Source organism: Bubalus bubalis, chromosome X (genome assembly GCF_019923935.1).
Source record: "Bubalus bubalis isolate 160015118507 breed Murrah chromosome X, NDDB_SH_1, whole genome shotgun sequence".
NCBI classification, from domain to species: Eukaryota; Metazoa; Chordata; class Mammalia; order Artiodactyla; family Bovidae; genus Bubalus; species Bubalus bubalis.
In genome coordinates, this window is record NC_059181.1 from 52,603,035 (window position 1) to 52,625,597 (window position 22,563).

At 47.3% G+C, this 22,563-nt stretch overlaps 2 protein-coding genes and 1 long non-coding RNA gene across 4 annotated transcripts in view; 1 reads left to right on the plus strand and 2 right to left on the minus strand.

The window, feature by feature from the left end:
• The window catches only part of LOC112582025 (P antigen family member 3-like), a 461,263-nt gene that overhangs the window by 168,197 nt on the left and 270,503 nt on the right, over positions 1-22,563 (minus strand). The gene's annotated exons all lie outside the window — the stretch shown is intronic.
• The window catches only part of LOC112582349, an 18,615-nt gene continuing 9,368 nt past the window's right edge, over positions 13,317-22,563 (minus strand). Inside the window, exon 2 of the long non-coding RNA XR_006640668.1 lies at positions 13,317-13,530. This is a non-coding gene — a long non-coding RNA (uncharacterized LOC112582349). The remainder of the gene's footprint in view (positions 13,531-22,563) is intronic.
• Positions 13,496-15,711, plus strand: LOC123465426. 2 transcript variants are annotated; one of them, XM_045164539.1, is made up of 3 exons: positions 13,496-13,918; positions 14,583-14,621; positions 15,126-15,711. In XM_045164539.1, exons 1-3 carry the CDS (start codon positions 13,891-13,893, stop codon positions 15,674-15,676), a joined length of 618 nt encoding a protein of 205 aa, XP_045020474.1. In that variant the 5' UTR covers positions 13,496-13,890; the 3' UTR covers positions 15,677-15,711. The 2 variants fall into 2 exon arrangements, with proteins under 2 accessions (XP_045020474.1, XP_045020473.1); XM_045164538.1 differs by lacking the exon at positions 13,496-13,918 and having other exon boundaries at positions 14,062-14,621.

The following is a 22,563-nucleotide window of genomic DNA, read 5'->3' on the forward strand; positions in this document are numbered from 1 at the left end:
CTTTGTTGCTGCACGAGGGCTTTCTCTAGTTGTGGAGGAGGAGGACTAGTCTCTAGTGGGGGTGCACGGGCTTCTCATCTCAGAGACTCCTCTTGTTGCGGAGCATGGGCTCTAGGCTCGAGGGCTTCCGTAGTCGGAGCAGGTGGGTTCAGTAGTTGTGACACACAGTCTTCGTTGCCCTGCGGCACGTGGAGTCTTCCTGGACTAGGGACCGAACGCCTGCCCCGTTGCATTGGCAGGGCGCTTCTGTTTTATTTTTTTAATCATCAATTCATTTTAATTGGAGAATAATGACTATACGATATTGTGATGGGTTTTGCCATATATCAACACGAGTCGGCCGCAGTTATACGTGTGTCCTCCCCTCCTGAACCCCCCTCCCACCTCCCTCCCAACCCTATCCCTCTGGGTTATCCCGGAGCACCGGCTTTGGGTGCCCTGCTTCATGCATTGAACTTGCACTGGTCATCTGTTTTACATGTGGCAATGTATATGTTTCACTGCTATTCTCACAAATCATCCCACCCTCGCCTTCTTTTGCCGAGTTGAAAAGTGTGTTCTGTACGTCTCTGTCTGCTTTGCTTCCCTGCATGTAGAATCGTTGCTACCTTCTTTCCAAATTCCATATATAGGCATTAATATAAGTATTTGTCTTTCTCCTTCTGACTTACTTCTGTCTGTATAACAGGCTCCAGGTTCATCCACCTCATTAGCACTGATTCAAATGTGTTCCTTTTTATAGCTGAGTAATGTTCCATTGTGTATATGTACCACAACTTCCTTATCCATTCATCTGCCGTTGGACATGTAGGTTCCTTCCCTGTCCGAGCTATTGTAAATAGTGCTGCTGTGAACATTGGGGTACATGTGTCTGTTTCACTTCTGGTTTCCTCAGGGTGGTATGCCCAGCAGTGGGATTGCTGGGTCGTGTGGCAGTTCTAGTCCCAGTTTTTTAAGGAATCTCCACTCTGTTCTCCTCTCCACGGTGGCTGTACCAGTTTGCATTCCCACCAACGGTGGAAGAAGGTTCCCTTTTCTCCACACCATCTCCAGCATTTATTGTTTGTAGACTTTTTGATGATGGCCATTCTGACATGTGTGAGATGATACCTCATTGTGGTTTTGATTTGCAGTTTTCTAATGAGTGATGCTGAGCATCTCTTCATGTGTTTGGTAGCCATCTGTATGTCTTTGGAGAAATGTCTGTTCAGGTCTCTTGTCCGCTTTTTACGGGGTTGTTCGTTTTTCTGGTATTGAGCTGCATGAGCTGCTTGTATATTTTGGAGATTCATTCTTTGACAGTTGTTTCATTTGCTATTATTTCCTCCCGTTCTGAGCGTTGTCTTTTCACCTTGCTTATAGTTTCCTTCATTGTGCAAAAGCATTGAAGTTAAATTTGGTCCCTTTTGTTTATTGGTGTTTTTATTTCCATTACTCTGGGAGGTGGGTCATCGAGGATCTTGCTGTGATTTATGTCAGAGAGTGTTCTGCCTATGGTTTCCTCTTAAGAGTTTTATAGTTTTTGGTCTTACATTTAGGTCTTTAATCCATTTTGAGTTTATTTTTGTGTATGGTGTTAGAAAGTCTTCCAGTTTCTTTCTTTTACACGTAGTTGAGCATTTTCCCCAGCATCACGTGTTGAAGAGACTTTGTTTATGCCATTGTATATTTGTGCCTCCTTTGTCAAAGATAACCTGTGCATAGGTGTGTGGATTTATCTCTGGGTTCTCTCTTTTGTTCCATCGATCTATACGTCTGTCTTTGTGCCAGTACCATACTGTCTTGATGACTGTAGCTTTGTAGTATAGTCTGAAGTCAGGAAGGTTGATTCCTCCAGTTCCATTCTTCTTTCTCAAGATTGCTTTGGGTATTTGGAATCTTTAGTGTTTCCATACAAAGTGTGAAATTATTTGTTCTAGTTCTGTGAAAAAATACCTTTGCTAGTTTGATTGGGACTGTGATGAATCTATAGATTGCTTTGGGTAGTAGAGTCATTTTCACTGTACTGATTCTTCCAATCCAAGAACGTGGTACATTTCTCCATCCATTTGTGTCATCTTTGATTTCTTTCACCAGTTTTTTTTTTTTTTATAGGTCTCTGTATACAGGTCTTTTGTTTATTTACATAAATTTATTCCTAAGTATTTTATTCTTTTCATTGCAATGGTGAATGGGGTTTTTTGCTTAATTACTCTTTCTGATTTTTCCTTATTAGTTTATAGGAATGCAAGGGGTTTCTGTGTATTAATTTTAAATGGCAGGCACATTCTTAACCACCAGACCACCAGGGAATTCCTGGCTTGCTTGTCTTCGGGTGTGCAGCTATCTGAGCTGTGACACACGGAGAGATTCCAGTGATCACCGCCACGACCAGGACACAGGCCATGTCCATCACCCTAAAAACGCCCAGGTGCTGCCCCTTCTGGTTTCCCCTCCCACACCCCAAGCCCTGGCACAAGGCTCTGTCCTCCTTCACTACATTTTGTCCTCTGCAATTTTAAAATTCCTTACGTATTCTGAATAGAAGACCTTTCTCAGATCTGTGCTTCACCAACGTCTTTCCCCTAATAACAAATAGCTTGCCTTTTCATTACAGGAGACATGAGTGATGAAATGTACTTTTCCTCCCCACACTCAGAGCCCAATGTTGTGTAGCCAGCAAGTGCCCGTGAGATTCTTCAGAAGTGACAATAAATTCGGCTGTCTGTCAGTCTTTGCTCTCAGATAGCCCCCAGAGGTATATTTCTGCAGAAACCCACGAGTCTTCTGCAGACAGAGGCACTTGAGAACAGGTATATTTATTGGAGTCTGAACTGGTCATCTCATCAAAGAGCTTCAGAGCTCAACCCATCTTGCAGGACTTGTCTCCCAGCTCCAAGGGAATTTTTCTTCTTGAAACTCAGAGGCATGAATTTAGTCAGTGTGGGCACGTTTAGCAGGCCTAACATGGCATTTCAAGGTTGTTCGTCCTTTACCAGGTATCAGACCACATTCAATATATTTCTTTCTGTCACCTTAGTTACTCCTCCTTCAAAGACCCATCATTTTGGAAGATGTCAATCCTAATCGATGAGGTGAGAAAGCAGAGGACAGGGAAGTTAGGGGGATTGCTCAGAGTCACATAGGCTGCCGGAGGAAAAGTGACCCACGAACCTCGGCATCCTCCATTCAGAGCCCCCGCTCGTTATTTCTTCAGTAAAGTTGCCATGCGTGTGTGCATGCTGTCACATCAGCCATGTCCAACTCTTTGCGACCACATGACTGTAGCCCGCCAGGCTCCTCTGTCCATGGGATTGTCCAGGCAAGAATACTGGAGTGGGTTGCCATGCCCTCCTCCAGGGGATCTTCCCAACCCAGGAGTCCAACCCACGCCTCCTGCAGCTCCAGCATTGCAGGAGGATGCTTTACCGCTGAGCCACTGGGGAGGCCCAAAGTTGACATATGATATTATATTTGTTTCAGGTGCACAACAGAGTGATTCCATATTGTTAAACATTATGAAATGAATTGCTAGGATAAGTTTGGTTACCATGTGTCACCACAGAGATTTCTTACAAGATTATTGACTATATTCCCTGTATGTACATTCCATTCCCATGACTTATTTTATAACTGGAAGTTTGTATCTCCTAATGCCTTCCCTGTTTCACACATCTCCCTACTCCCTCCTCCTCTGGTAACCACCAGTTTGTTCTCTGTGTCTCTGAATCTATTTCTGTCTTGTTTCCCGTGTTCTCTTATTTTATCTCTGAGGTTGCACATGTAAATAAAACTGTGTGGTATTTGTCTTTCTCTGTGTGCCTAGTTTTACTTGGCATAACACCCTCTAGGTCCATCCATGTTGTCGACAATGACAAGATTTCATTCTTCTTTTATTGCTGAGTAATATTCCACTGTGTGTGTGTGTGTGTGTGTGTGTGTGTGTGTGTGTGTGTACCATTTCTTCCTTTTGGACTCATCTATCGATGGGCACTTAGGTTCCTTTCATATCTTGGCTCCCCTTGGCTGTAAATAACGCTTCAGAGAACTGAGGCGCACATATATGTTTTGTGACTAGTGTTTCTTCTATTCTTAAGAAAAATACCGAGAAGTGGAAATGCTGGATCATATGGTAGTTCTTATTTTCAGTTTTTGAGGAAACCCTCATTGTCTCCATAGTGGCTGCACCGATATACATTTCGACCAACACCTCACGAGGGTTTCCTTTTCTCTACACCCTCCCCAACATTTCTTACTTGTTGTCTTTTTGAAAACAGCTACTTGACAGGTTGAGGACGTACTTCACTGTGGTCATGATTTTCTAATCCCTGAGGAGGAGATGTTCAGCATCTTTTCATATGTCTATTAGCCATCTGTATCTCTTCTTTGCAGAAATGTCTATTCAGTGCTTTGCCCCATTTTAAAATCGGGTTTTGGGTGTTTTTCCCAATACATTCTATGAGTCCTTTAGCTATTTTGGATATCTACCTGTTTTCCGATGTATATCACTTGCTCTTATCTTCTCCCACTCAGCAGGTTGCCTTTTTCTTTTCTTGACGGTTTCCCTTGATGAGTAAAAGCTTTTTAGTTTGATGAACTCCCATTTGTTTATTTTTGCTTTTGTTGCTCTTGCCTGAGGAGACATGTCAAAAAAGCTATTGCTAAGACCTATGTCAAAGAGCGTACTGCCTACGTCTTCTTCTGGGAGCTTTATGGTTTAAGGTCTAACAATTTCGTCTTTAATCGTCTGTTGTTGTGGTTTGTTTTTGAATGTTGTGAAGAAAGGGGTCCAGGTTTCCATAACCATTTATTGAAGAGACAGCATTTTCCGTGATGGATGTTCTTGGCCCCTTTGTCATAGACTAATAGGCCATATGAGCGCAGGTTTATTTCTGACAGAGCATCCCCAGCTGTACCCTCCATAAAGGCTGGGGTGAAGTAAGAAGACCCGGTGACTTCAGTGTCCGTCCACAGCTGGTGGCACACCAAGTCTGGATGAGGTGCGTCCCTGATGCTAGCCACAGGGCACTGGGGCAGGGATGGTCATCCCCGCCTGGCACAAGGTCCCCAGGGTGGGATGCGACGGGCTCACTCCAGCAGCCATCCCAGGTCGGTCCCGCCATCCACAGTCCCTCATTTAGCCAATCATGAAGGTTTTCACTGTATATGTTACATCTCCTCCATGCCGTGCCAGGCTGGCTATTGAGACGGGGAGGTGAGGAGGAATTGCATGGCCAGTCCCTGCCCTCGAGAGTTGAGTCATTGAGCAGAGAGGAGATCTGACACCCTTAGATGTGGTGGCGAGTGCCTCACTGATCCCCTGTGAGGCTGCCTTGCTAGTAGAGGAGAAGAATGACAAGGATCAGCGTAGATGAAGTGGCCATGGCGGGAGGGGACAGGGTACTCTGGGTCCTTGCTGTGCCAGTCCCAACTGCAGAATTACCCACGGCCTGCATGAGGGCGCCCGGAGGATGGATAGGCGGTTGTAAATGAAGATATCAGCTGTGCCACCCCCTCCCCACCTCAAAGTCTGTATCCCCAACCTGCCCATTGGGTGTTGGTGATCTGGGGGTCACTTCTGAGCAGCATACTCTCCCCAGTCACAGAGTAGGAGCCAGAATCCTGTGATGTGCAGAGATGTCCAGCACGTCAAATCCTAGGCCAGAGACCGAGCCATAGGAACCAACAGGCCAGAGAACACTGGGTGCGAGTTGGCTTAAAGGCAGTGCCCCAATAACAAATCTGCATGTACCTGTAGCAAGCAACGATACTGAACCATTCATTTAAAGACCTTCCCACAGAGGGAAGTCCTGGGCCTCGTGGTTTCATCAGTGAAATCTATCAAAGGTTTAAACAAGAAATAGCACCCATCCTTCACAGATTCTTCCTGAATAGACAGCAGGGAGGAAGGAACATTTCCTAATTCATCCTATAAGCACAGTATTACCCCAGTACCAAAGCCAGAGTTGCCATCACCAGAAAGCTACAGACCCATTTCTATCATGAATAGCGATGCATACACCCTCAACACAGTATCTGCAAACCAGATCGAGAAACATTTTGCAAAGGGCTGTGCGAGATCTTTCCCAGGACTGCAGTATTGGACCAACACTCAACTTCAGTTATGGGAAACAGCGTATTGATATAATGAAGGACGGAAACCACCTGCCATCTTGACAGACAAAGAAAAAGCATTTGACACAGTTCAAGACCCGTTCATGACAAATAAGTAAATAACTAAATCAATAAACACGGTCAACCATCTCGGGATAGAAGGGATCGTCGTGGCCGTGTGAAGAACATCCGTGAGAAACATCCAGCTCTCGTCACATCACATCTAGTAGAGTCTGAGTGAATGCTTGCCTCTTGAGATCCAGACTAGGAAAGGAGGTCTGCTTCAACCACCTCTATTCCACACTGACTGAAGGGTCTAGCCTGTGCACCATGCAAAAGAAGAAATGACATCATGGAGAAATGAGAAATGAAACCCATGTCCACACAAATACTCGTCCTTACATGTCTTTCACAGCAGTACTGTTTATAATCTCCAAATAGTGGAGCAGCCTAAAGGTCTGTCAGCTGGAGAGTGGTAAAGAGAGTATTCTTAGCCATTCAGTGGAACAACACAGATGGATGAAAAGTGATGAACTTCTGCTTTCTGCTGCCACATGGGTGAGCCTCCAAAGCACTGTGCTAAGTGAAAGAACCCAGACACAAAAGGCCACTTCCTGCAGGAGTCCATTGATGTGAATGCCCACAAAGGGCAAATCTACAGAGACAGAAATTAGATGAGAGGATGCCTGGGCGTGCAGGTCCTGTTGGGGATCGACTGCTGATGGGTACACGGAACCTTTTAGTGGTGTTGGCAGTGTTGCACAACTGCACTGTGGAGGTGGCTGCACCACTGTGTGAAGTTATCAAAGACACTGCACTGGATGCATTGAATGACTGTGATTTGTGGTGTGTAAGTATACCTCAGTAAAGCAGTTTAGGAAGGTAATGCAGACGTCCACGTGAGACATGTGGGAAAAGATAGGCCATTGCTTTTGTAACAGCGAGGAGTGCCCCTGCTCCTTCCACGTTCTGGGTCCGACCTCCTCCACATGTGCTAGATGCTCCCTCCAGAGACAGTCGCTGTGCACGTCAGGACGGAATCCCCAGTGAGCACACATGTCGAGTGTGTCTTTGTGTTTACGCACAGGCGCCCATTGTGTGACCACAAGTCAGTGGCTCTGGACAGGCTCCCAGAACCCACCCTGCATCTGAAATTCTACTTAGTTTTTTCCCATTCTTCTCAAATCACGTGGACCCAGCTTCCGTTTCCCAGATTCAGTAACGGATCTTGGCCCTTAGTTCCAACCTCTGGTCACAGGAATACCTGTTAACCTGGTGCGAGGGCCCCTTCCTGACCTCAGCGACCCAGGAGGGATGCTCAGCAGAGCAGTAACCAAGACAACGGAACTCCATCCATCCTCCTTCTGCCGCCAAGACTGAGGTGTGTTCCCTCCCATCCATCTATCTGCCTGAGTGTCTGGTAAGGAAGGGGACTTGGGGGCATAACACACCACTGAGTCATTGAAATTGTTCTAAATATAGCTGTGAATAAATATGTCAAAATAGCACTCAGAAGGGAAGACACATAATTTTAAAAAAATTTTGCTTTAGTAGCAAACATGGCTCTTCAGTTCAGGATTCTATTTAAAAGCAGGAAGGGTGAAGCATCATGCGATTGGGCTTCTCAACCTAAACTGTGCATCAAATCTCCCCTGGAGAGGCTTTAGAAGAGCTGATGCTGGCAGGACATCCCCAGAGGGTCTGAAGTAGTAGGTCTGGAATGTGGCCCTGGCGTGAGCATTGTCTGAAAGTGTTCTCTTATGAAAGCCGAGCTTGCAGCTGTGGAAACAGAACCCATGCTTACAGGAGGAAATCGAAGATCAAAAATTTGCGACTCCTCTCTGCAGCCAAAGCAGGTTTTCATCATGACCCGCTATACTTGACAGCTATCTTAGGCTGAGGAAAGGGACAACTTGCCCAAATTAACACTGGCTTGAAAACTGACCTTGTGCTTGCTCTGCTGCATGTTCCTGAATCCAAAGTTTTACAGTTGAAACCCTGCTGTTGTTAGTGAAACTCCGTACGTTTTAGTTCTTGTCAGGATCCCTTGTGCCTAGTTAGTTGAATACATTTCTAAAACACTGTGGAGATAACTTCATTCGACAGATCAGAATAGTGCATCAAAGTTTAAAGATGGCTGAGAATTGTAGCTGCTGATGTTGATGTACGAGGATCGGCTGTCCGCGTATCTGCTCTCTGCGCTCAGTTGCCGTTTTAACCTGTTTGCCCTGTGATCAAATTAACTCCCGCGCTCAGATGAAGACCGAATCGGAACGGGATGCTTATTGGGAGAAATACAGTTAAGCAATCCCTTGTTTGGTGCACACCCATGAAGACCCACCTCCCTCAAAGTTCTTTAGGGGTCTCTTCCAAATATTCTTTGGCACATTCCCCAGTGATGGGCTTGCACTGCTGTGTCCTGACTCATCGTCTTGTTAAAGACAGGGCTTTCAACCTCTCAGGTGCATTACAGCACCCGGGTTCTCTCAGAGATCCAAAAGAGGGTGAATGCCCGAGCTCAGGACACCTTCAGAGCGTGTCTGCAGGAACAGGGCCTCTCAGAGGAACCCATCCCCACCTGTGGCAACAGGAAGATCTCGCGTCAGCCTTTTCCAGAGCAGCTCCAGAGATGTCATGGCACAGTGAAGATCACACCCAGCAGCATGCCCGGGATTGTGGTTTAAGGAACTGTGTGGATGGCAGTGCCCATCCGTGTGACAGGAAACGTTGCCCTGGGGCTACTAGCAGGCCTGCAGGGCTTATGGGACAACTGAGTGCACATGCCCCATACGTCTCAGCCTGTGGGGAATCTGGGGCCCAGCTGAGATGTTCTACGTAGATTTAGTGATAGGAAAAGCCAACAGCATACAGGGGGATAATGATGAAAACAAGTCAGATGGGTAAAAGCTCTGGCGGGTGACGTGGTCCCCAAGGCTCATGTATGGAGTGGAAGAGCACAGGGCAGAGGTTGGAAACCAGAGGAAAACAAAGCCCAAGATTTAGGAGGGGATCAAAGTAAATGGACAGATAAGGAGACTTAGAAGTAATGGCCTGAGAGGTTTGGGGAAAGCCAGGGTGGGCTGCTGTCACAGACTCTGACCAAGGAAAAGTGGTTTTGAAAATGGAATGTGTCTGTGGCCAATACAGCACTGGGTACTATGGTTTGGCCCACGGAGCTCTTGGGAGACGTTAGCAAGGGGATGTTCTGTGGATGGGCACATGGCGGAGGAATCGAGAGGTAACCAGATAAGGATGGTCCTGGTGTCTATACTTTGAAGAAGCATGGCTTGAAAGGAACCAAAGACGCACAGTATTGGAAGTAGGGGGCTGTGTGTTCACAAGGTGTGCTCTCCTCTCCTGGCTCCACCTGGTGATGCTGACCTGCACCGCCCGTGGGTGGGGGTGGTGAAACTTGCATTTTTGTCTCCCTCCTCTTGCTGTGGGCCCGGTCCTCCCCGGCTGACTGAGCCTCAGCCACCCTGCTGGCATGTGCAGACCCCTCTGAATCTGGGTCTGATCGTCCAGCCCATCCCCGGGCAGGGACGTCCACTCCTCAGCCTCAGCCGCAAGGTCCCCTAGCCCGTTGCCTGCTTAGGCTTCGTCTGGATTCAGCCCCTTTCCACATTTCTCCCTCGGGTGTTGCAGAGCCCTCCCTTGGATTTCACCTGCACCGCAGCAGGAACCAAGATCAGCTCCAGAAAATGAAATTCCTAAACTGCAGCCACCCTTCTGCCCAAAGCCTCCGTTGGGTCATTGTACAGTGTGCCCCCTTTGAGTCCCAAGTGTGAATGGGGTGCAACCCTCCTTTCCCTGGTGTTCCTCTTCATTTCTTGTCACACCTCCCTTGTCTGAGCTCTCTCACCTCTGCCTGCCACTGCCTCTGTGAGCCATTCCCCCGCTGTGACTGGGACGCTCTTTCCTTTGGCTTGTCTTTCATTTGACCCAAGACTTCCCAAACAATATCCAGGTGTAGAATATGTACCTTGTCGAGTACATCTAGGAGACGCTGTTGTCACATAAGCCCCACGCCCCTGAACTATAAAAAAAAACAGAGGGATAAAGAACACAAGAGTCAAATATCCCAAAGGTGCCTGAGGTGTTGGTTAAGGTGAGCACTGAAGAGTGTCTGTGGGATCAGGAAGTATGGATATTAATGATGGCCATGACGAGGGCAGTTACAGTGGAGTGACTGGGACAAAAGCTCCGTGGAAGGGGGCTGAGGAGAGAATATCTCAGCAGAATCTGAAGCAGTTTTACTTTGAAGGGCAACCGGTAATGTGCCAGTAGCTGCAGAATAGGGTGGTGGAAGACGGTGGGTTTCCCCCTGTGCTGTGGAATGCTCCGATGTAGAGGGAGCAGCTGCTGGTTCAGGAGAGAGGAATGATAACTGCAGGTGCAAAGGCCCTGAGAAGGTGCAAGGCATGGGATCCCGGGCAGAGGTGAGGGGCTGGGTGCAGTCAGGAGCAGGCGTGGAGAGGGGCAGCAGAGTGCCAGGGCAGAAACATGCAGATCGGGACTGGGAAACTTGAGAAATCCCACGGGGTTGCTTCGGTATTCTCCACGAATTATTAGTGGGTGGAGCTGGTGGTCATTAGCATGGAGGAAGGTTACTAGTGTGTAGTGTAGGAGTGTAGCTAGGTGACCGCAAGGAGCCCAAGAGGTGTGTTTGTCGGGGAGAGGTGTGTTTGCGGGGGACAGCTTCCAGCCCTGGCTCAGCCTATCCGGGAGGGGCCTGGTGCATGCTGGGAAAGGACGCGTGGTCGGTGAGCTGGGTCTCCAGGAGGTCGTATCCGTGCCCTGGCACTAGTGCGAAGGAGCTGGAGGACAGGACGTCATGTTGAGGGTGATGACTGGGAGGAAGGCTGGAAACAGGACAGCATGAGGGCGCGCGGTCTTTCCTGATGCCTGGGGCGGGACCGTGGGCAGAGGGATGCTCGGGTGGGGAGGAAGGGAGCATCGCTAAGGACGGAGAGTCTCCCGGGGTGACCGGGTGAGCCTCGTGGGCACTGAGGACGGATCAGAAGAGTGAGGCCTGAGAGAACAGTGAGTGTACCACGGGAGGAACGCGTTCACAGGCCGGGGGTGGGAGGGAGGAGAATGGACAGGGGACTTGTAACGTCCCCGTACGTGGGGGGCTTCGGTGGGGGGCTTCCGCAGTGGGCGACAGGACCCGGACGTCACCGTTCAGGTTCTTCAGTGGAGAGTTCGAAACGCGGTCCCCGAGAAAACTCCCAGCCGACCAGGGCCAGGAGACTGGCATGGGCCTCACTGGGTGGCTGCGCGCAGGCCCAGAGCCAGCCAATCGGAGTTCAGCCCCGCCCGCCAAGCTCAGGATCTTCCCGGACACCCTGACTTCCTGCCCATGTTGCTTTGGTCCGGCGAACGGCTGGCTGTCCAGGGATGGTTTGGCCGGACCCGGTCCAGAGATTCCCTTCCTTTCTCTGGTCCTTACGGGCACCCCCCTTAACTTTGGCATCCACGCTGTCCAGACCTCTGCGCGAAAATCCAGCAGAAACGATGAATTTTCTTCCGGGCTTGCGGCATTTTGGTTTCTGCGGTCTGCAGGTGGCAGTGTTGCTCCATCCACAGTGTCGCCGGGCCGGTTTTTCCTCTGCTCTCGCGCTTTAATAAAAGGACAGGAAGCCTTTTCCCACAAGCAGGGGCTGGTTTGGTTTTGTTTTCCTCCGCTTGTGCCGGTTGCCTGATTCAAACTGCATCGGAGCCCTTCAGAGAGCCCGTTGTGAGAACTTTGACCGGACCCACTGACACTTAAAATTACAATAAAATAATATAAGCTGACGTAGTGAATGGTAGTGGAGGGAGTAAACCCTCCCTTGTCTTGTTTACCCTTGTCTTGCTTTGGATCCTTGAGATATTCATGTATGTTTAAAGAGAACTTTTATTATGACAGTGAGCTTTGACTTCAAAATCATTACGTGAAGTGGAAGTGAAAGTGACTAAGTCCTGTCTGATTCTTTAAGACCCCTTGGAATGTAGCCTGCCAGGCTCCTCTGCCCATGGGATTCTCCAGGCAAGAATAATGGAGTAGGTTGCCATTTCCTTCTCCAGAGGATCTTCCCAACCCAGCGATTGAATCTGGCTATCCTGCACTGCAGGCTGACTCCTTACCATCTGAGCCACCTACAATAATTACATGACAGGGACAAGAGCCAAGCTAAGATCCTGCTGGGTAATTGATGCTGGACACCACCCAAGAAGCAGATGCTATTACTGCCCTCATATGCCTTTGGGACCTGTGGCACACAGAGGAAGAGTCAGCTCTCCAGGTTCTCAGGGTTCTTCAGAGAGTGTCCCTATGTTCAGGTCTCAAGGCTGTCAGATTGTAGCTTGCACACTGGTTTGCAGGATACATTCTCCTCCCCAGTGGAAGAGGGAAAGAAAATGCTCACTGGGATCCAGGGTAAGACAGCCTGCAATGCTTCGAAAGACTGACTGCAGGAGGAGAAGGGGATGACAGAGGACAAGATGGTTGGATCGCATCACTGACTCAATGGACATGAGTCTGAGCAAGCTCCGGGAGGTGGTGAAGGACAGGGAAGCCTCCTGACGTGCTGCATGCAGTCCATGGGGTCGCAAAGAGTCGGACACGGCCGATGGACTGAAAACCAACAATAACATTTATGACAATGAGATACTAAATGAAAGGGGGCGGGGAGGGAAACTACATAGAAAACGACTCATCCACTCTATCGAGATTATGACATGGTAACACATTGATAATGCAAAGCACCTGGAAGTAATCAGCTGTTACGGAATACAAGTTGCTCAGCTCACTGCAAGGTGAATCCGGAAGGAACTTTAATCCAGAGTCGACAGAGAAGACGGCAGGGTAGTGACCCAAAATAACCATCTTGTTGGGGCCAGGTTAGACACGACCCGGACAGCAGGGATCATCAAGTCCCTCAGTGGAAAGTTCCAAGCAGTTTCGGGGAGAAATCTCCCAGCAGACACAGGCTGGGAGACTGGCACTGACCTCACTGCTCCCCGGGGCAGGCCCAGAACCAGCCCTCAGCAACCCCGGATATTCCTGGACCTCCTGACTTCTTGCCCGCCTCGCTGTGGTTCTGTGGGCGGGTCGAGCGGAACTCGCGCGGTCCAGGGCCGGTTGGCCCGGGCCCCTTCGAGAGGTTCCCTTTCTTTCTCTGGTCTTCAGGGGCATCCCCCATAAGTCCTCTGCCCGAAAACCGAGCGGCAGGGATCCATTTTCTTCCGGGCTTGCTGGCAGTTTGGTTTCTGTGGTCTGCAGGGGGCAGTGTTGCCCCGCGGAGCTGCTTGCCCGTTTCTCCCCCGCCCGTCCGGTTTGAAAAAAGGTCTCAAAGCCTTTTGTGGTAATCAGCGGCGCATTTTCTTTCCGTGCTTGTGCCGGTTGGCTGGCTGGAAGTGCTGAGGCAAACGCTGAGACACATATTAAGCAAACTGAAAAATTAACGACAGAGAGAAAATGTTAAGCAGGTCAAGGGAAAAGTAGCAAATAACATCGGAGGGAATCCTAATAAGTTTATGAGCTGATTTCTCAGCAGAAACTCTGCAGGCCAGAAGGGAGTGGCATGATGTATATAAAGTGGTGAAAGGGAAAAAGCTACAATCAAAAATACTCTACCAAGCAAGGCTCTTCTTTCAGATTCAACAGAGTAATCAAAACACAGGCAAAGGCTCAGAGAATTCAAGAGTACCACACCAGCTTTACAACAAAGACTAATGTAACATCTCTAGGCAAGAACAAAAAGAAAGACCAATGGAACACAATAGGAAACCCAGAGATAGACCCATGCACCTATGGGGCACCTCATCTATACCCAAGGAGGTAAGAATGTACAATGGAGAAAAGACAGCATCTTCAGTAAGTGGTGCTGTGAAAATTAGACAGTAACATGTAAAAGAATGAAATTAGAATACTTCCTAACACCACAGGGGGGGCGGCGGGGTGGGGGTGGGGGGACACTCAAAATCAATTAAAGACGAAATGTAAGGCCAGATACTATAAAACTCTTAGAGGAACACATGGGCAGAACACTCTAACAAAAAATTTAGCAATATTCTCTTTCCATTAACGGAAATAAAATAAAAATAAAGAAATGGGACCTAATTATACTTACAGTATTTTACACAGCAAGTTCAGTTCAGTTCAGTCGCTTAGTCGAGTCTGACTCTTTTACACAGTACCACACCAGACTAATTTCTCTGAACCTTTCCTATGTTTTCCTCTAAGAATTTTATAGTATCTGGCCTTACATTTGGTCTTTAATTGATTTTGAGGGTCCCCCCCCTTTTGTGTTAGGAAGTATTCTAATTTCATTCTTTTACATGTTACTGTCTAATTTTCACAGCACCACTTACTGAAGATGCTGTCTTTTCTCCATTGTACATTCTTACCTCCTTGGGTATAGATGAGGTGCCCCATAGGTGCATGGGTCTATCTCTGGGTTTCCTATTGTGTTCCATGGGTCTTTCTTTTTGTTCTTGCCTAGAGCACTCTTGCCTGGAAAATCCATGGACAAAGGAGCCAGGTAGGCTGCAGTTCATGGGGTCGCTAAGAGTCGAACAGACTGAGCGACTTCACTGTCACTTTTCACTTTCATGCATTGGAGAAGGAAATGGCAACCCACTCCAGTGTTCTTGCCTGGAGAATCTCGGGGACCGGGGAGCCTGGTGGGCTGCCATCTATGGGGTCGCACAGAGTTGGACAGGACTGAAGCGACTTAGCAGCAGCAGCAGCAGAGGTGTTACATTAGTCTTTGTTGTAAAGCTGGTGTGGTACTCTTGAATTCTCTGAGCCTTTGCCTGTGTTTTGATTACTCTGTTGACTCTGAAAGAAGAGCCTTGCTTGGTAGAGTATTTTTGATTGTAGCTTTTTCCCTTTCACCACTTTATATACATCATGCCACTCCCTTCTGGCCTGCAGAGTTTCTGCTGAGAAATCAGCTCATAATCTTATTAGGATTCCCTCCGATGTTATTTGCTACTTTTCCCTTGACCTGCTTAACATTTTCTCTCTGTCGTTAATTTTTCAGTTTGCTTAATATGTGTCTCAGCGTTTGCCTCAGCACTTCCAGCCAGCCAACCGGCACAAGCACGGAAAGAAAATGCGCCGCTGATTACCACAAAAGGCTTTGAGACCTTTTTTCAAACCGGACGGGCGGGGGAGAAACGGGCAAGCAGCTCCGCGGGGCAACACTGCCCCCTGCAGACCACAGAAACCAAACTGCCAGCAAGCCCGGAAGAAAATGGATCCTTGCCGCTCAGTTTTCGGGCAGAGGACTTATGGGGGATGCCCCTGAAGACCAGAGAAAGAAAGGGAACCTCTCGAAGGGGCCCGGGCCAACCGGCCCTGGACCGCGCGAGTTCCGCTCGACCCGCCCACAGAACCACAGCGAGGCGGGCAAGAAGTCAGGAGGTCCAGGAATATCCGGGGTTGCTGAGGGCTGGTTCTGGGCCTGCCCCGGGGAGCAGTGAGGTCAGTGCCAGTCTCCCAGCCTGTGTCTGCTGGGAGATTTCTCCCCGAAACTGCTTGGAACTTTCCACTGAGGGACTTGATGATCCCTGCTGTCCGGGTCGTGTCTAACCTGGCCCCAACAAGATGGTTATTTTGGGTCACTACCCTGCCGTCTTCTCTGTCTGTCGACTCTGGATTAAAGTTCCTTCCGGATTCACCTTGCAGTGAGCTGAGCAACTTGTACTCTGTAACAGCTGACTACTTCCAGGTGCTTTGCATTATAAATGTGTTACCATGTCATAATCTCGATAGAGTGGATGAGTCGTTTTCTATGTAGTTTCCCTCCCCGCCCCCTTTCATTTAGTATCTCATTGTCATAAATATGTTATTGTTGGTTTTCAGTCCATCGGCCGTGTCCGACTCTTTGCGACCCCATGGACTGCATGCAGCACGTCAGGAGGCTTCCCTGTCCTTCACCACCTCCCGGAGCTTGCTCAGACTCATGTCCATTGAGTCAGTGATGCGATCCAACCATCTTGTCCTCTGTCATTCCCTTCTCCTGCAGTCAGTCTTTCGAAGCATTGCAGGCTGTCTTACCCTGGATCCCAGTGAGCATTTTCTTTCCCTCTTCCACTGGGGAGGAGAATGTATCCTGCAAACCAGTGTGCAAGCTACAATCTGACAGCCTTGAGACCTGAACATAAGGACACTCTCTGAGGAACCCTGAGAACCTGGAGAGCTGACTCTTCCTCTGTGTGCCCCAGGTCCCAAAGGCATAAAGTGAGGGCAGTAATAGCATCTGCTTCTTGGGTGGTGTCCAGCATCAATTACCCAGCAGGATCTTAGCTCGGCACTTGTGCATGTTATGTTATTATTGTAGGTGGCTCAGATGGTAAGGAGTCAGCCTGCAGTGCAGGATAGCCAGATTCAATCGCTGGGTTGGGAAGATCCTCAGGAGAAGGAAATGGCAACCCACTCCATTATTCTTGCCTGGAGAATCCCATGGGCAGAGGAGCCTGGCAGGCTACATTCCCAGGGGTCTTAAAGAATCAGACAGGACTTAGTCACTTTCACTTCCACTTCACGTAATGATTTTGAAGTCAAAGCTCACTGTCATAATAAAGATCTCTTGAAACATACAGGAATTCCTCAACCATCGGAAGCAAGACAAGGGTGACCACTCCGTGCACTATCATTCACTCAGTTCAGTTCAGGCGCTCAGTCGTGTCCGAGTCTTTGCGACCCCATGAATCGCAGCACGCCAGGCCTCCCTGTCCATCACCAACTCCCGGAGTCAGTGATGCCATCCAGCCATCTCATCCTCTGTCGTCCCCTTCTCCTCCTGCCCCCAATCCCTCCCAGCATCAGAGTCTTTTCCAATGAGTCAACTCTTCGCATGAGGTGGCCAAAGTACTGGAGTTTCAGCTTAACATCATTCCTTCCAAAGCAATCTCAGGGCTGATCTCCTTCAGAATGGACTGGTTCGATCTCCCTGCCTTCCAAAGGACTCTCAAGAGTCTTCTCCAACACCACACTTCAAAAGCATCAATTCTTTGGCGTTCAGCTTTCTTCACAGTCCAACTCTCAGATCCATACATGACCACTGGAAAAACCATAGCCTTGACTAAACGAACGTCTGTTGGCAAAGTAATGTCTCTGCTTTTCAATATGCTATCTAGGTTGGTCACAACTTTTCTTCCAAGGAGTAAGCCTCTTTTAATTTCATGGCTGCAGTGACCATCTGAAGTGATTTTGGAGCCCCCCTCCCAAAAAAAGTCTGACACTGTTTCCACTGTTTCCCCATCTATTTCCCATGAAGTGATGGGACCAGATGCCATGATCTTCGTTTTCTGAAGGTTGAGTTTTAAGCCAACTTTTTCACTCTACTCTTTCACCCTCATCAAGAGGCTTTTTAGTTCCTGTTCACTTTCTGCCATAAGGGTGGTGTCATCTGCATATCTGAGGTTATTGGTATTTCTCCTGGCAATCTTGATTCCAGCTTGTACTTCTTCCAGCCCAGCGTTTCTCATGAGGTACTCTGCATGTAAGTTAAATAAGCAGGGTGACCATATACAGCCTTGACGTCCTCCTTTTCCTATTTGGAACCCGTCTGTTGTTCCATGTCCAGTTCTAACTGTTGCTTCCTGACCTGCATACAGATTTCTCAAGAGGCAGGTCAGGTGGTCTGGTATTCCCATCTCTTTCAGAATTTTCCACAGTTGATTGTGACCCACACAGTCAAAGGCTTTGCCATAGTCAATAAAGCAGAAACAGATGATTTTCTGGAACTCTCTTGCGTTTTCGATGATCCAGCGGATGTTGGCAATTTGGTCTCCGGTTCCTCTGCCTTTTCTAAAACCAGCTTGAACATCTGGAAGTTCACGGTTCACGTATTGCTGAACCCTGGCTTGGAGAATTTTGAGCATAACTTTACTACCATGTGAGATGAGTGCAATTGTGCGGTAGTTTGAGCATTCTTTGGCATTGCCTTTCTTTGGGACTGGAATGAAAACTGACCTTTTCCAGTCCTGTGGCCACTGCTGAGTTTTCCAAATGTGCTGGCATATTGAGTGCAGCACTCTCACAGCATCATCTTTCAGGATTTGAAGTAGCTCAACTGGAATTCCATCACCTCCACTAGCTTTGTTCGTAGTGATGCTTTCCAAGGCCCACTTGACTTCACATTCCAGGATGTCTGGCTCTAGATGAGTGATCACACCATCGTGATTATCTGGGTCTTGAAGATCTTTTTTGTACAGTTCTTCTGTGTATTCTTGCCACCTCTTCTTAATATCTTCTGCTTCTGTTAGATCCATACCATTTCTGTCCTTTATTGAGCCCATCTTTCATGAAGTGTTCCCTTGGTATCTCTAATTTTCTTGAAGAGATCTCTAGTCTTTCCCATTCTGTTGTTTTCCTCTAGTTGTTCGCATTGATCACTGAGGAAGGCTTTCTTATCTCTTCTTGCTATTCTTTGGAACTCTGCATTCAGATGCTTATATCTTTCCTTTTCTGCTTTTGCTTTTTGCTTCTCTTCTTTTCACAGCTATTTGTAAGGCCTCCCCAGACAGCCATTTTGCTTTTTTGCATTTCTTTTCCATGGGGATGGTCTTGATCCCTGTCTCCTGTACAATGTCATGAGGCTCAGTCCATAGTTCATCAGGCACTCTATCTATCAGATCTAGGCCCTTAACTCTACTTCTCACATCCACTGTATAATCATAAGGGATTTGATTTAGGTCATACCTGAATGGTCTAGTTTTCCCTACTTTATTCAATTTAAGTCTGAATTTGGTAATAAGGAGTTTATGATGTGAGCCACAGTGAGCTCCTGGTCATATTTTTGTTGACTGTATAGAGCTTCTCCATCTTTGGCTGCAAAGAATATAATCAATCTGATTTCGGTGTGGACCATCTGGTGATGTCCATGTGTAGAGTCTTCTCTTGTGTTGTTGGAAGAGGTGTTTGCTATGACCAGTGAATTTTCTTGGCAAAAGTTTATTAGTCTTTGCCCTGCTTCATTCCCTATTCCAAGGCCAAATTTGCCTGTTACTCCAGGTGTTTCTTGACTTCCTACTTTTGCATTCCACTCCCGTATAATGAAAAGGACATCTTTTTGGGGTGTTAGTTCTAAAAGGTCTTGTAGGTCTTCATAGAGCCATTCAACTTCAGCTTCTACAGCGTTACTGGTTGGGGCATAGACTTGGATTACTGTGATATTGAATGGTTTGCCTTGGAAACGAACAGAGATGATTCTGTCGTTTTTGAGATTGCATCCATGTACTGCATTTAGGACTCTTTTGTTGACCATGACGGCTTCTCCATTCCTTCTGCGGGATTCCTGCCCGTAGTAGTAGAGATAATGGTCATCTGAGTTAAATTCACCCATTCCAGTCCATTTTAGTTCACTGATTCCTAGAATGTCGATGTTCACTCTTGCCATCTCTTGTTTGACCACTTCCAATTTGCCTTGATTCATGGACCTGCAATTCCAGGTTCCTATGCAATATTGCTCTTTACAGCATCAGACCTTTCTTCTATCACCGTTCATATCCACAGCTTGGTATTGTTTTTTCTTTGGCTCCATCCCTTCATTCTTTCTGGAGTTATTTCTCCACTGATCTCCAGTAGCATATTGGGCACCTACTGACCTGAGGAGTTCCTCTTTCAGTATCCTATCATTTTGCCTTTCATACTGTTCATGGTAGATATCCAAAATAGCTAACGTACTCATAGAATGTATTGGGAAAAACACCCAAAGCCCAATTTTAAAATGGGGCAAAGCACTGAATAGACATTTCTGCAAAGAAGAGATACGGATGGCTAATAGACATATGAAAAGATGCTCAACATCTCCTCAGGGATTAGAAAATCACGACCACAGTGAAGTACTTCCTCATACCTGTCAAGTAGCTGTTGTCAAAAAGACAACAAGTAAGAAATGTTGGGGAGGATGTAGAGAAAAGGAAACCCTCGTGAGGTGTTGGTGGAAATGTATATCGGTGCAGCCACTATGCAGACAATGAGGGTTTCCTCAAAAACCGAAAACAAGAACTACCATATGATCCAGCAGTTCCACTTCTCGGTATTTTTCTCAAGAATAGAAGAAACACTACTCACAAAAGATATACATGCTCCTCTGTTCACTGCAGCGTTATTTACAGCCAAGGGAAGCCAAGATATGGAAGGGACCTAAGTGCCCATCAATAGATGAGTCAAAACGGAAGAAATGGTGTACACACACACACCCACAGTGGAATGTTACTCAGCAATAAAAAAAACAACAACAACAACAATGAAATGTTGTCATTGTCGACAACATGGATGGACCTAGAAGGTGTTATGCCAAGTAAAACTAGGCACACAGAGAAAGACAAATATCACACAGTTTTATTTACATGTGGAACCTCAGAAATAAAATAAGAGAACACGGGAAACAAGACAGAAATAGATTCAGAGACACAGAGAACAAACTGGTGGTTACCAGAGGAGAAGGGAGTAGGGAGATGTGTGAAACAGGGAAGGGATTAGGAGCTACAAACTTCCAGTTATAAAATAAGTCATGAGAATGGAATGTACATATGGGGAATATAGTCAATAATCTTGTAAGAAATCTCTGTGGTGACACATGGTAACCAAACTTATCCTAGCAATTCATTTCATAATGTTTGAAAATATGGAATCACTCTGTTGTGCACTTGAAACAAATATAATATCATATGTCAACTTTGGGCCTCCCCAGTGGCTCAGTGGTAAAGCATCCTCCTGCAATGCTGGAGCTGCAGGAGGCGTGGGTTGGACTCCTGGGTTGGGAAGATCCCCTGGAGGAGGGCATGGCAACCCACTCCAGCATTCTTGCCTGGACAATCCCATGGACAGAGGAGCCTGGCGGGCTACAGTCATGTGGTCGCAAAGAGTTGGACATGGCTGATGTGACTTAGCATGCACACACGCATGGCAACTTTACTGAAGAAATAAAGAGTGGGGGCTCTGAATGGAGGATGCCGAGGTTCGTGGGTCACTTTTCCTCCGGCAGCCTATGTGACTCTGAGCAATCCCCCTAACTTCCCTGTCCTCTGTTTTCTCACCTCATCGATTAGGATTGAAATCTTCCAAAATGATGGGTCTTTGACGGAGGAGTAACTAAGGTGACAGAAAGAAATATATTGAATGTGGTCTGATACCTGGTAAAGGATGAACAACCTTGAAATGCCATGTTAGCCCTGCTTAATGTGCCCACACTGACTAAATTCATGCCTCTGAGTTTCAAGAAGAAAAGCTCCCTTGGAGCTGGGAGACAAGTCCTGCAAGATGGGTTTGAGTTCTGAAGCTCTCTGATGAGATCACCAGTTCAGACTCCAATAAATATACCTGTTCTCAAGCGCCTCTGTCTGCAGAAGACTCATGGGTTTCTGCAAAAATATAGCTCTGGAGGCCATCTGAGAGCACAGACTGACAGACAGCAGAATTTATTTTCACTTCTGAAGAATCTCACAGGCAGTTGCTAGCTACACAACATTGGGCTGTGAGTGTGGGGAGGAAAAGTACATTTCATCACTCATGTCTCCTGTAACGAAAAGGGACGCTATTTGTCATTAGGAGAAAGATGTTTGTGAAGCACAGATCTGAACACAGAAGAGAAAGGTCTTCTATTCAGAATACGTAAGGAATTTTAAAATTGCAGAGGACAAAATGTAGTGAAGGAGGACAGATCCTTGTGCCAGGGGTTGGGGTGTGGGAGGGGAAACCAGAAGGGGCAGCACCTGGGCGTTTTTAGGGTGATGGACGTGGCCTGTGTCCTGGTCGTGGTGGTGATCACTGGAATCTCTCTGTGTGTCACAGCTCAGAGAGCTGCACACCCGAAGACAAGCAGGCCAGGAATTCCCTGGTGGTCCAGTGGTTAAGAATGTGCCTGCCATATAAAATTCCCCAGACGTCACAAAAAGGGCTCCAGATCACCCACAAAGGGGGCAGTGCTGCAGGGGAAGCTGTGACTCTCACCCACAGCCTGGGTCAAAGCAGGACTGTGTTATAAGCGCCACCAGCAGCCCCACTGCATCATGGGAGCCAAAAGAGAAAAGGTCTGACAGTCCTAACACAGACATTTCCGTGCATAGAACACCAGTGTCTTCCTTGGGACCTGTGAGCTGTTGTTTGGTTTGGGCCTATAGCGTCAGTGACCTTTTTCACAACGCTTGCAGGCTTAGCCAGCCCTCCATCAGGACCTCTCTACTCCCCACAGCCCCCCACCTACTGTACCAAAGATATTACTTCTGACTTCAGTGCACTGATTGGGTTTTCACCTGGCAGGGATACCAACACAACTTTTTTATGCTGAAACCTCAAAATACCTGAGGAAAACGAGTCTTCAGAAAGTCCATTTTTCAATTATAATTGAAAAACTGCTATGCAACAATGAAGATAGAACAAATTAAAATACTAATAAAATGTTTTTTGGAAATTATCTAGAATGTCACACTTAAGAGAAAAAAACTTAGTATGTGGTCTATTGCCTT

Coding starts and splice junctions, on each gene's coding strand:
- LOC123465426 (XM_045164538.1), top strand. CDS start 14,522: ATGGGTCTATCTCTGGGTTTCCTATTGTGTTCCATGGGTCTTTCTTTT. Junction 14,622..15,125: donor TCCATGGACAAAGGAGCCAG/GTAGGCTGCAGT, acceptor TTAATTTTTCAG/TTTGCTTAATATGTGTCTCA.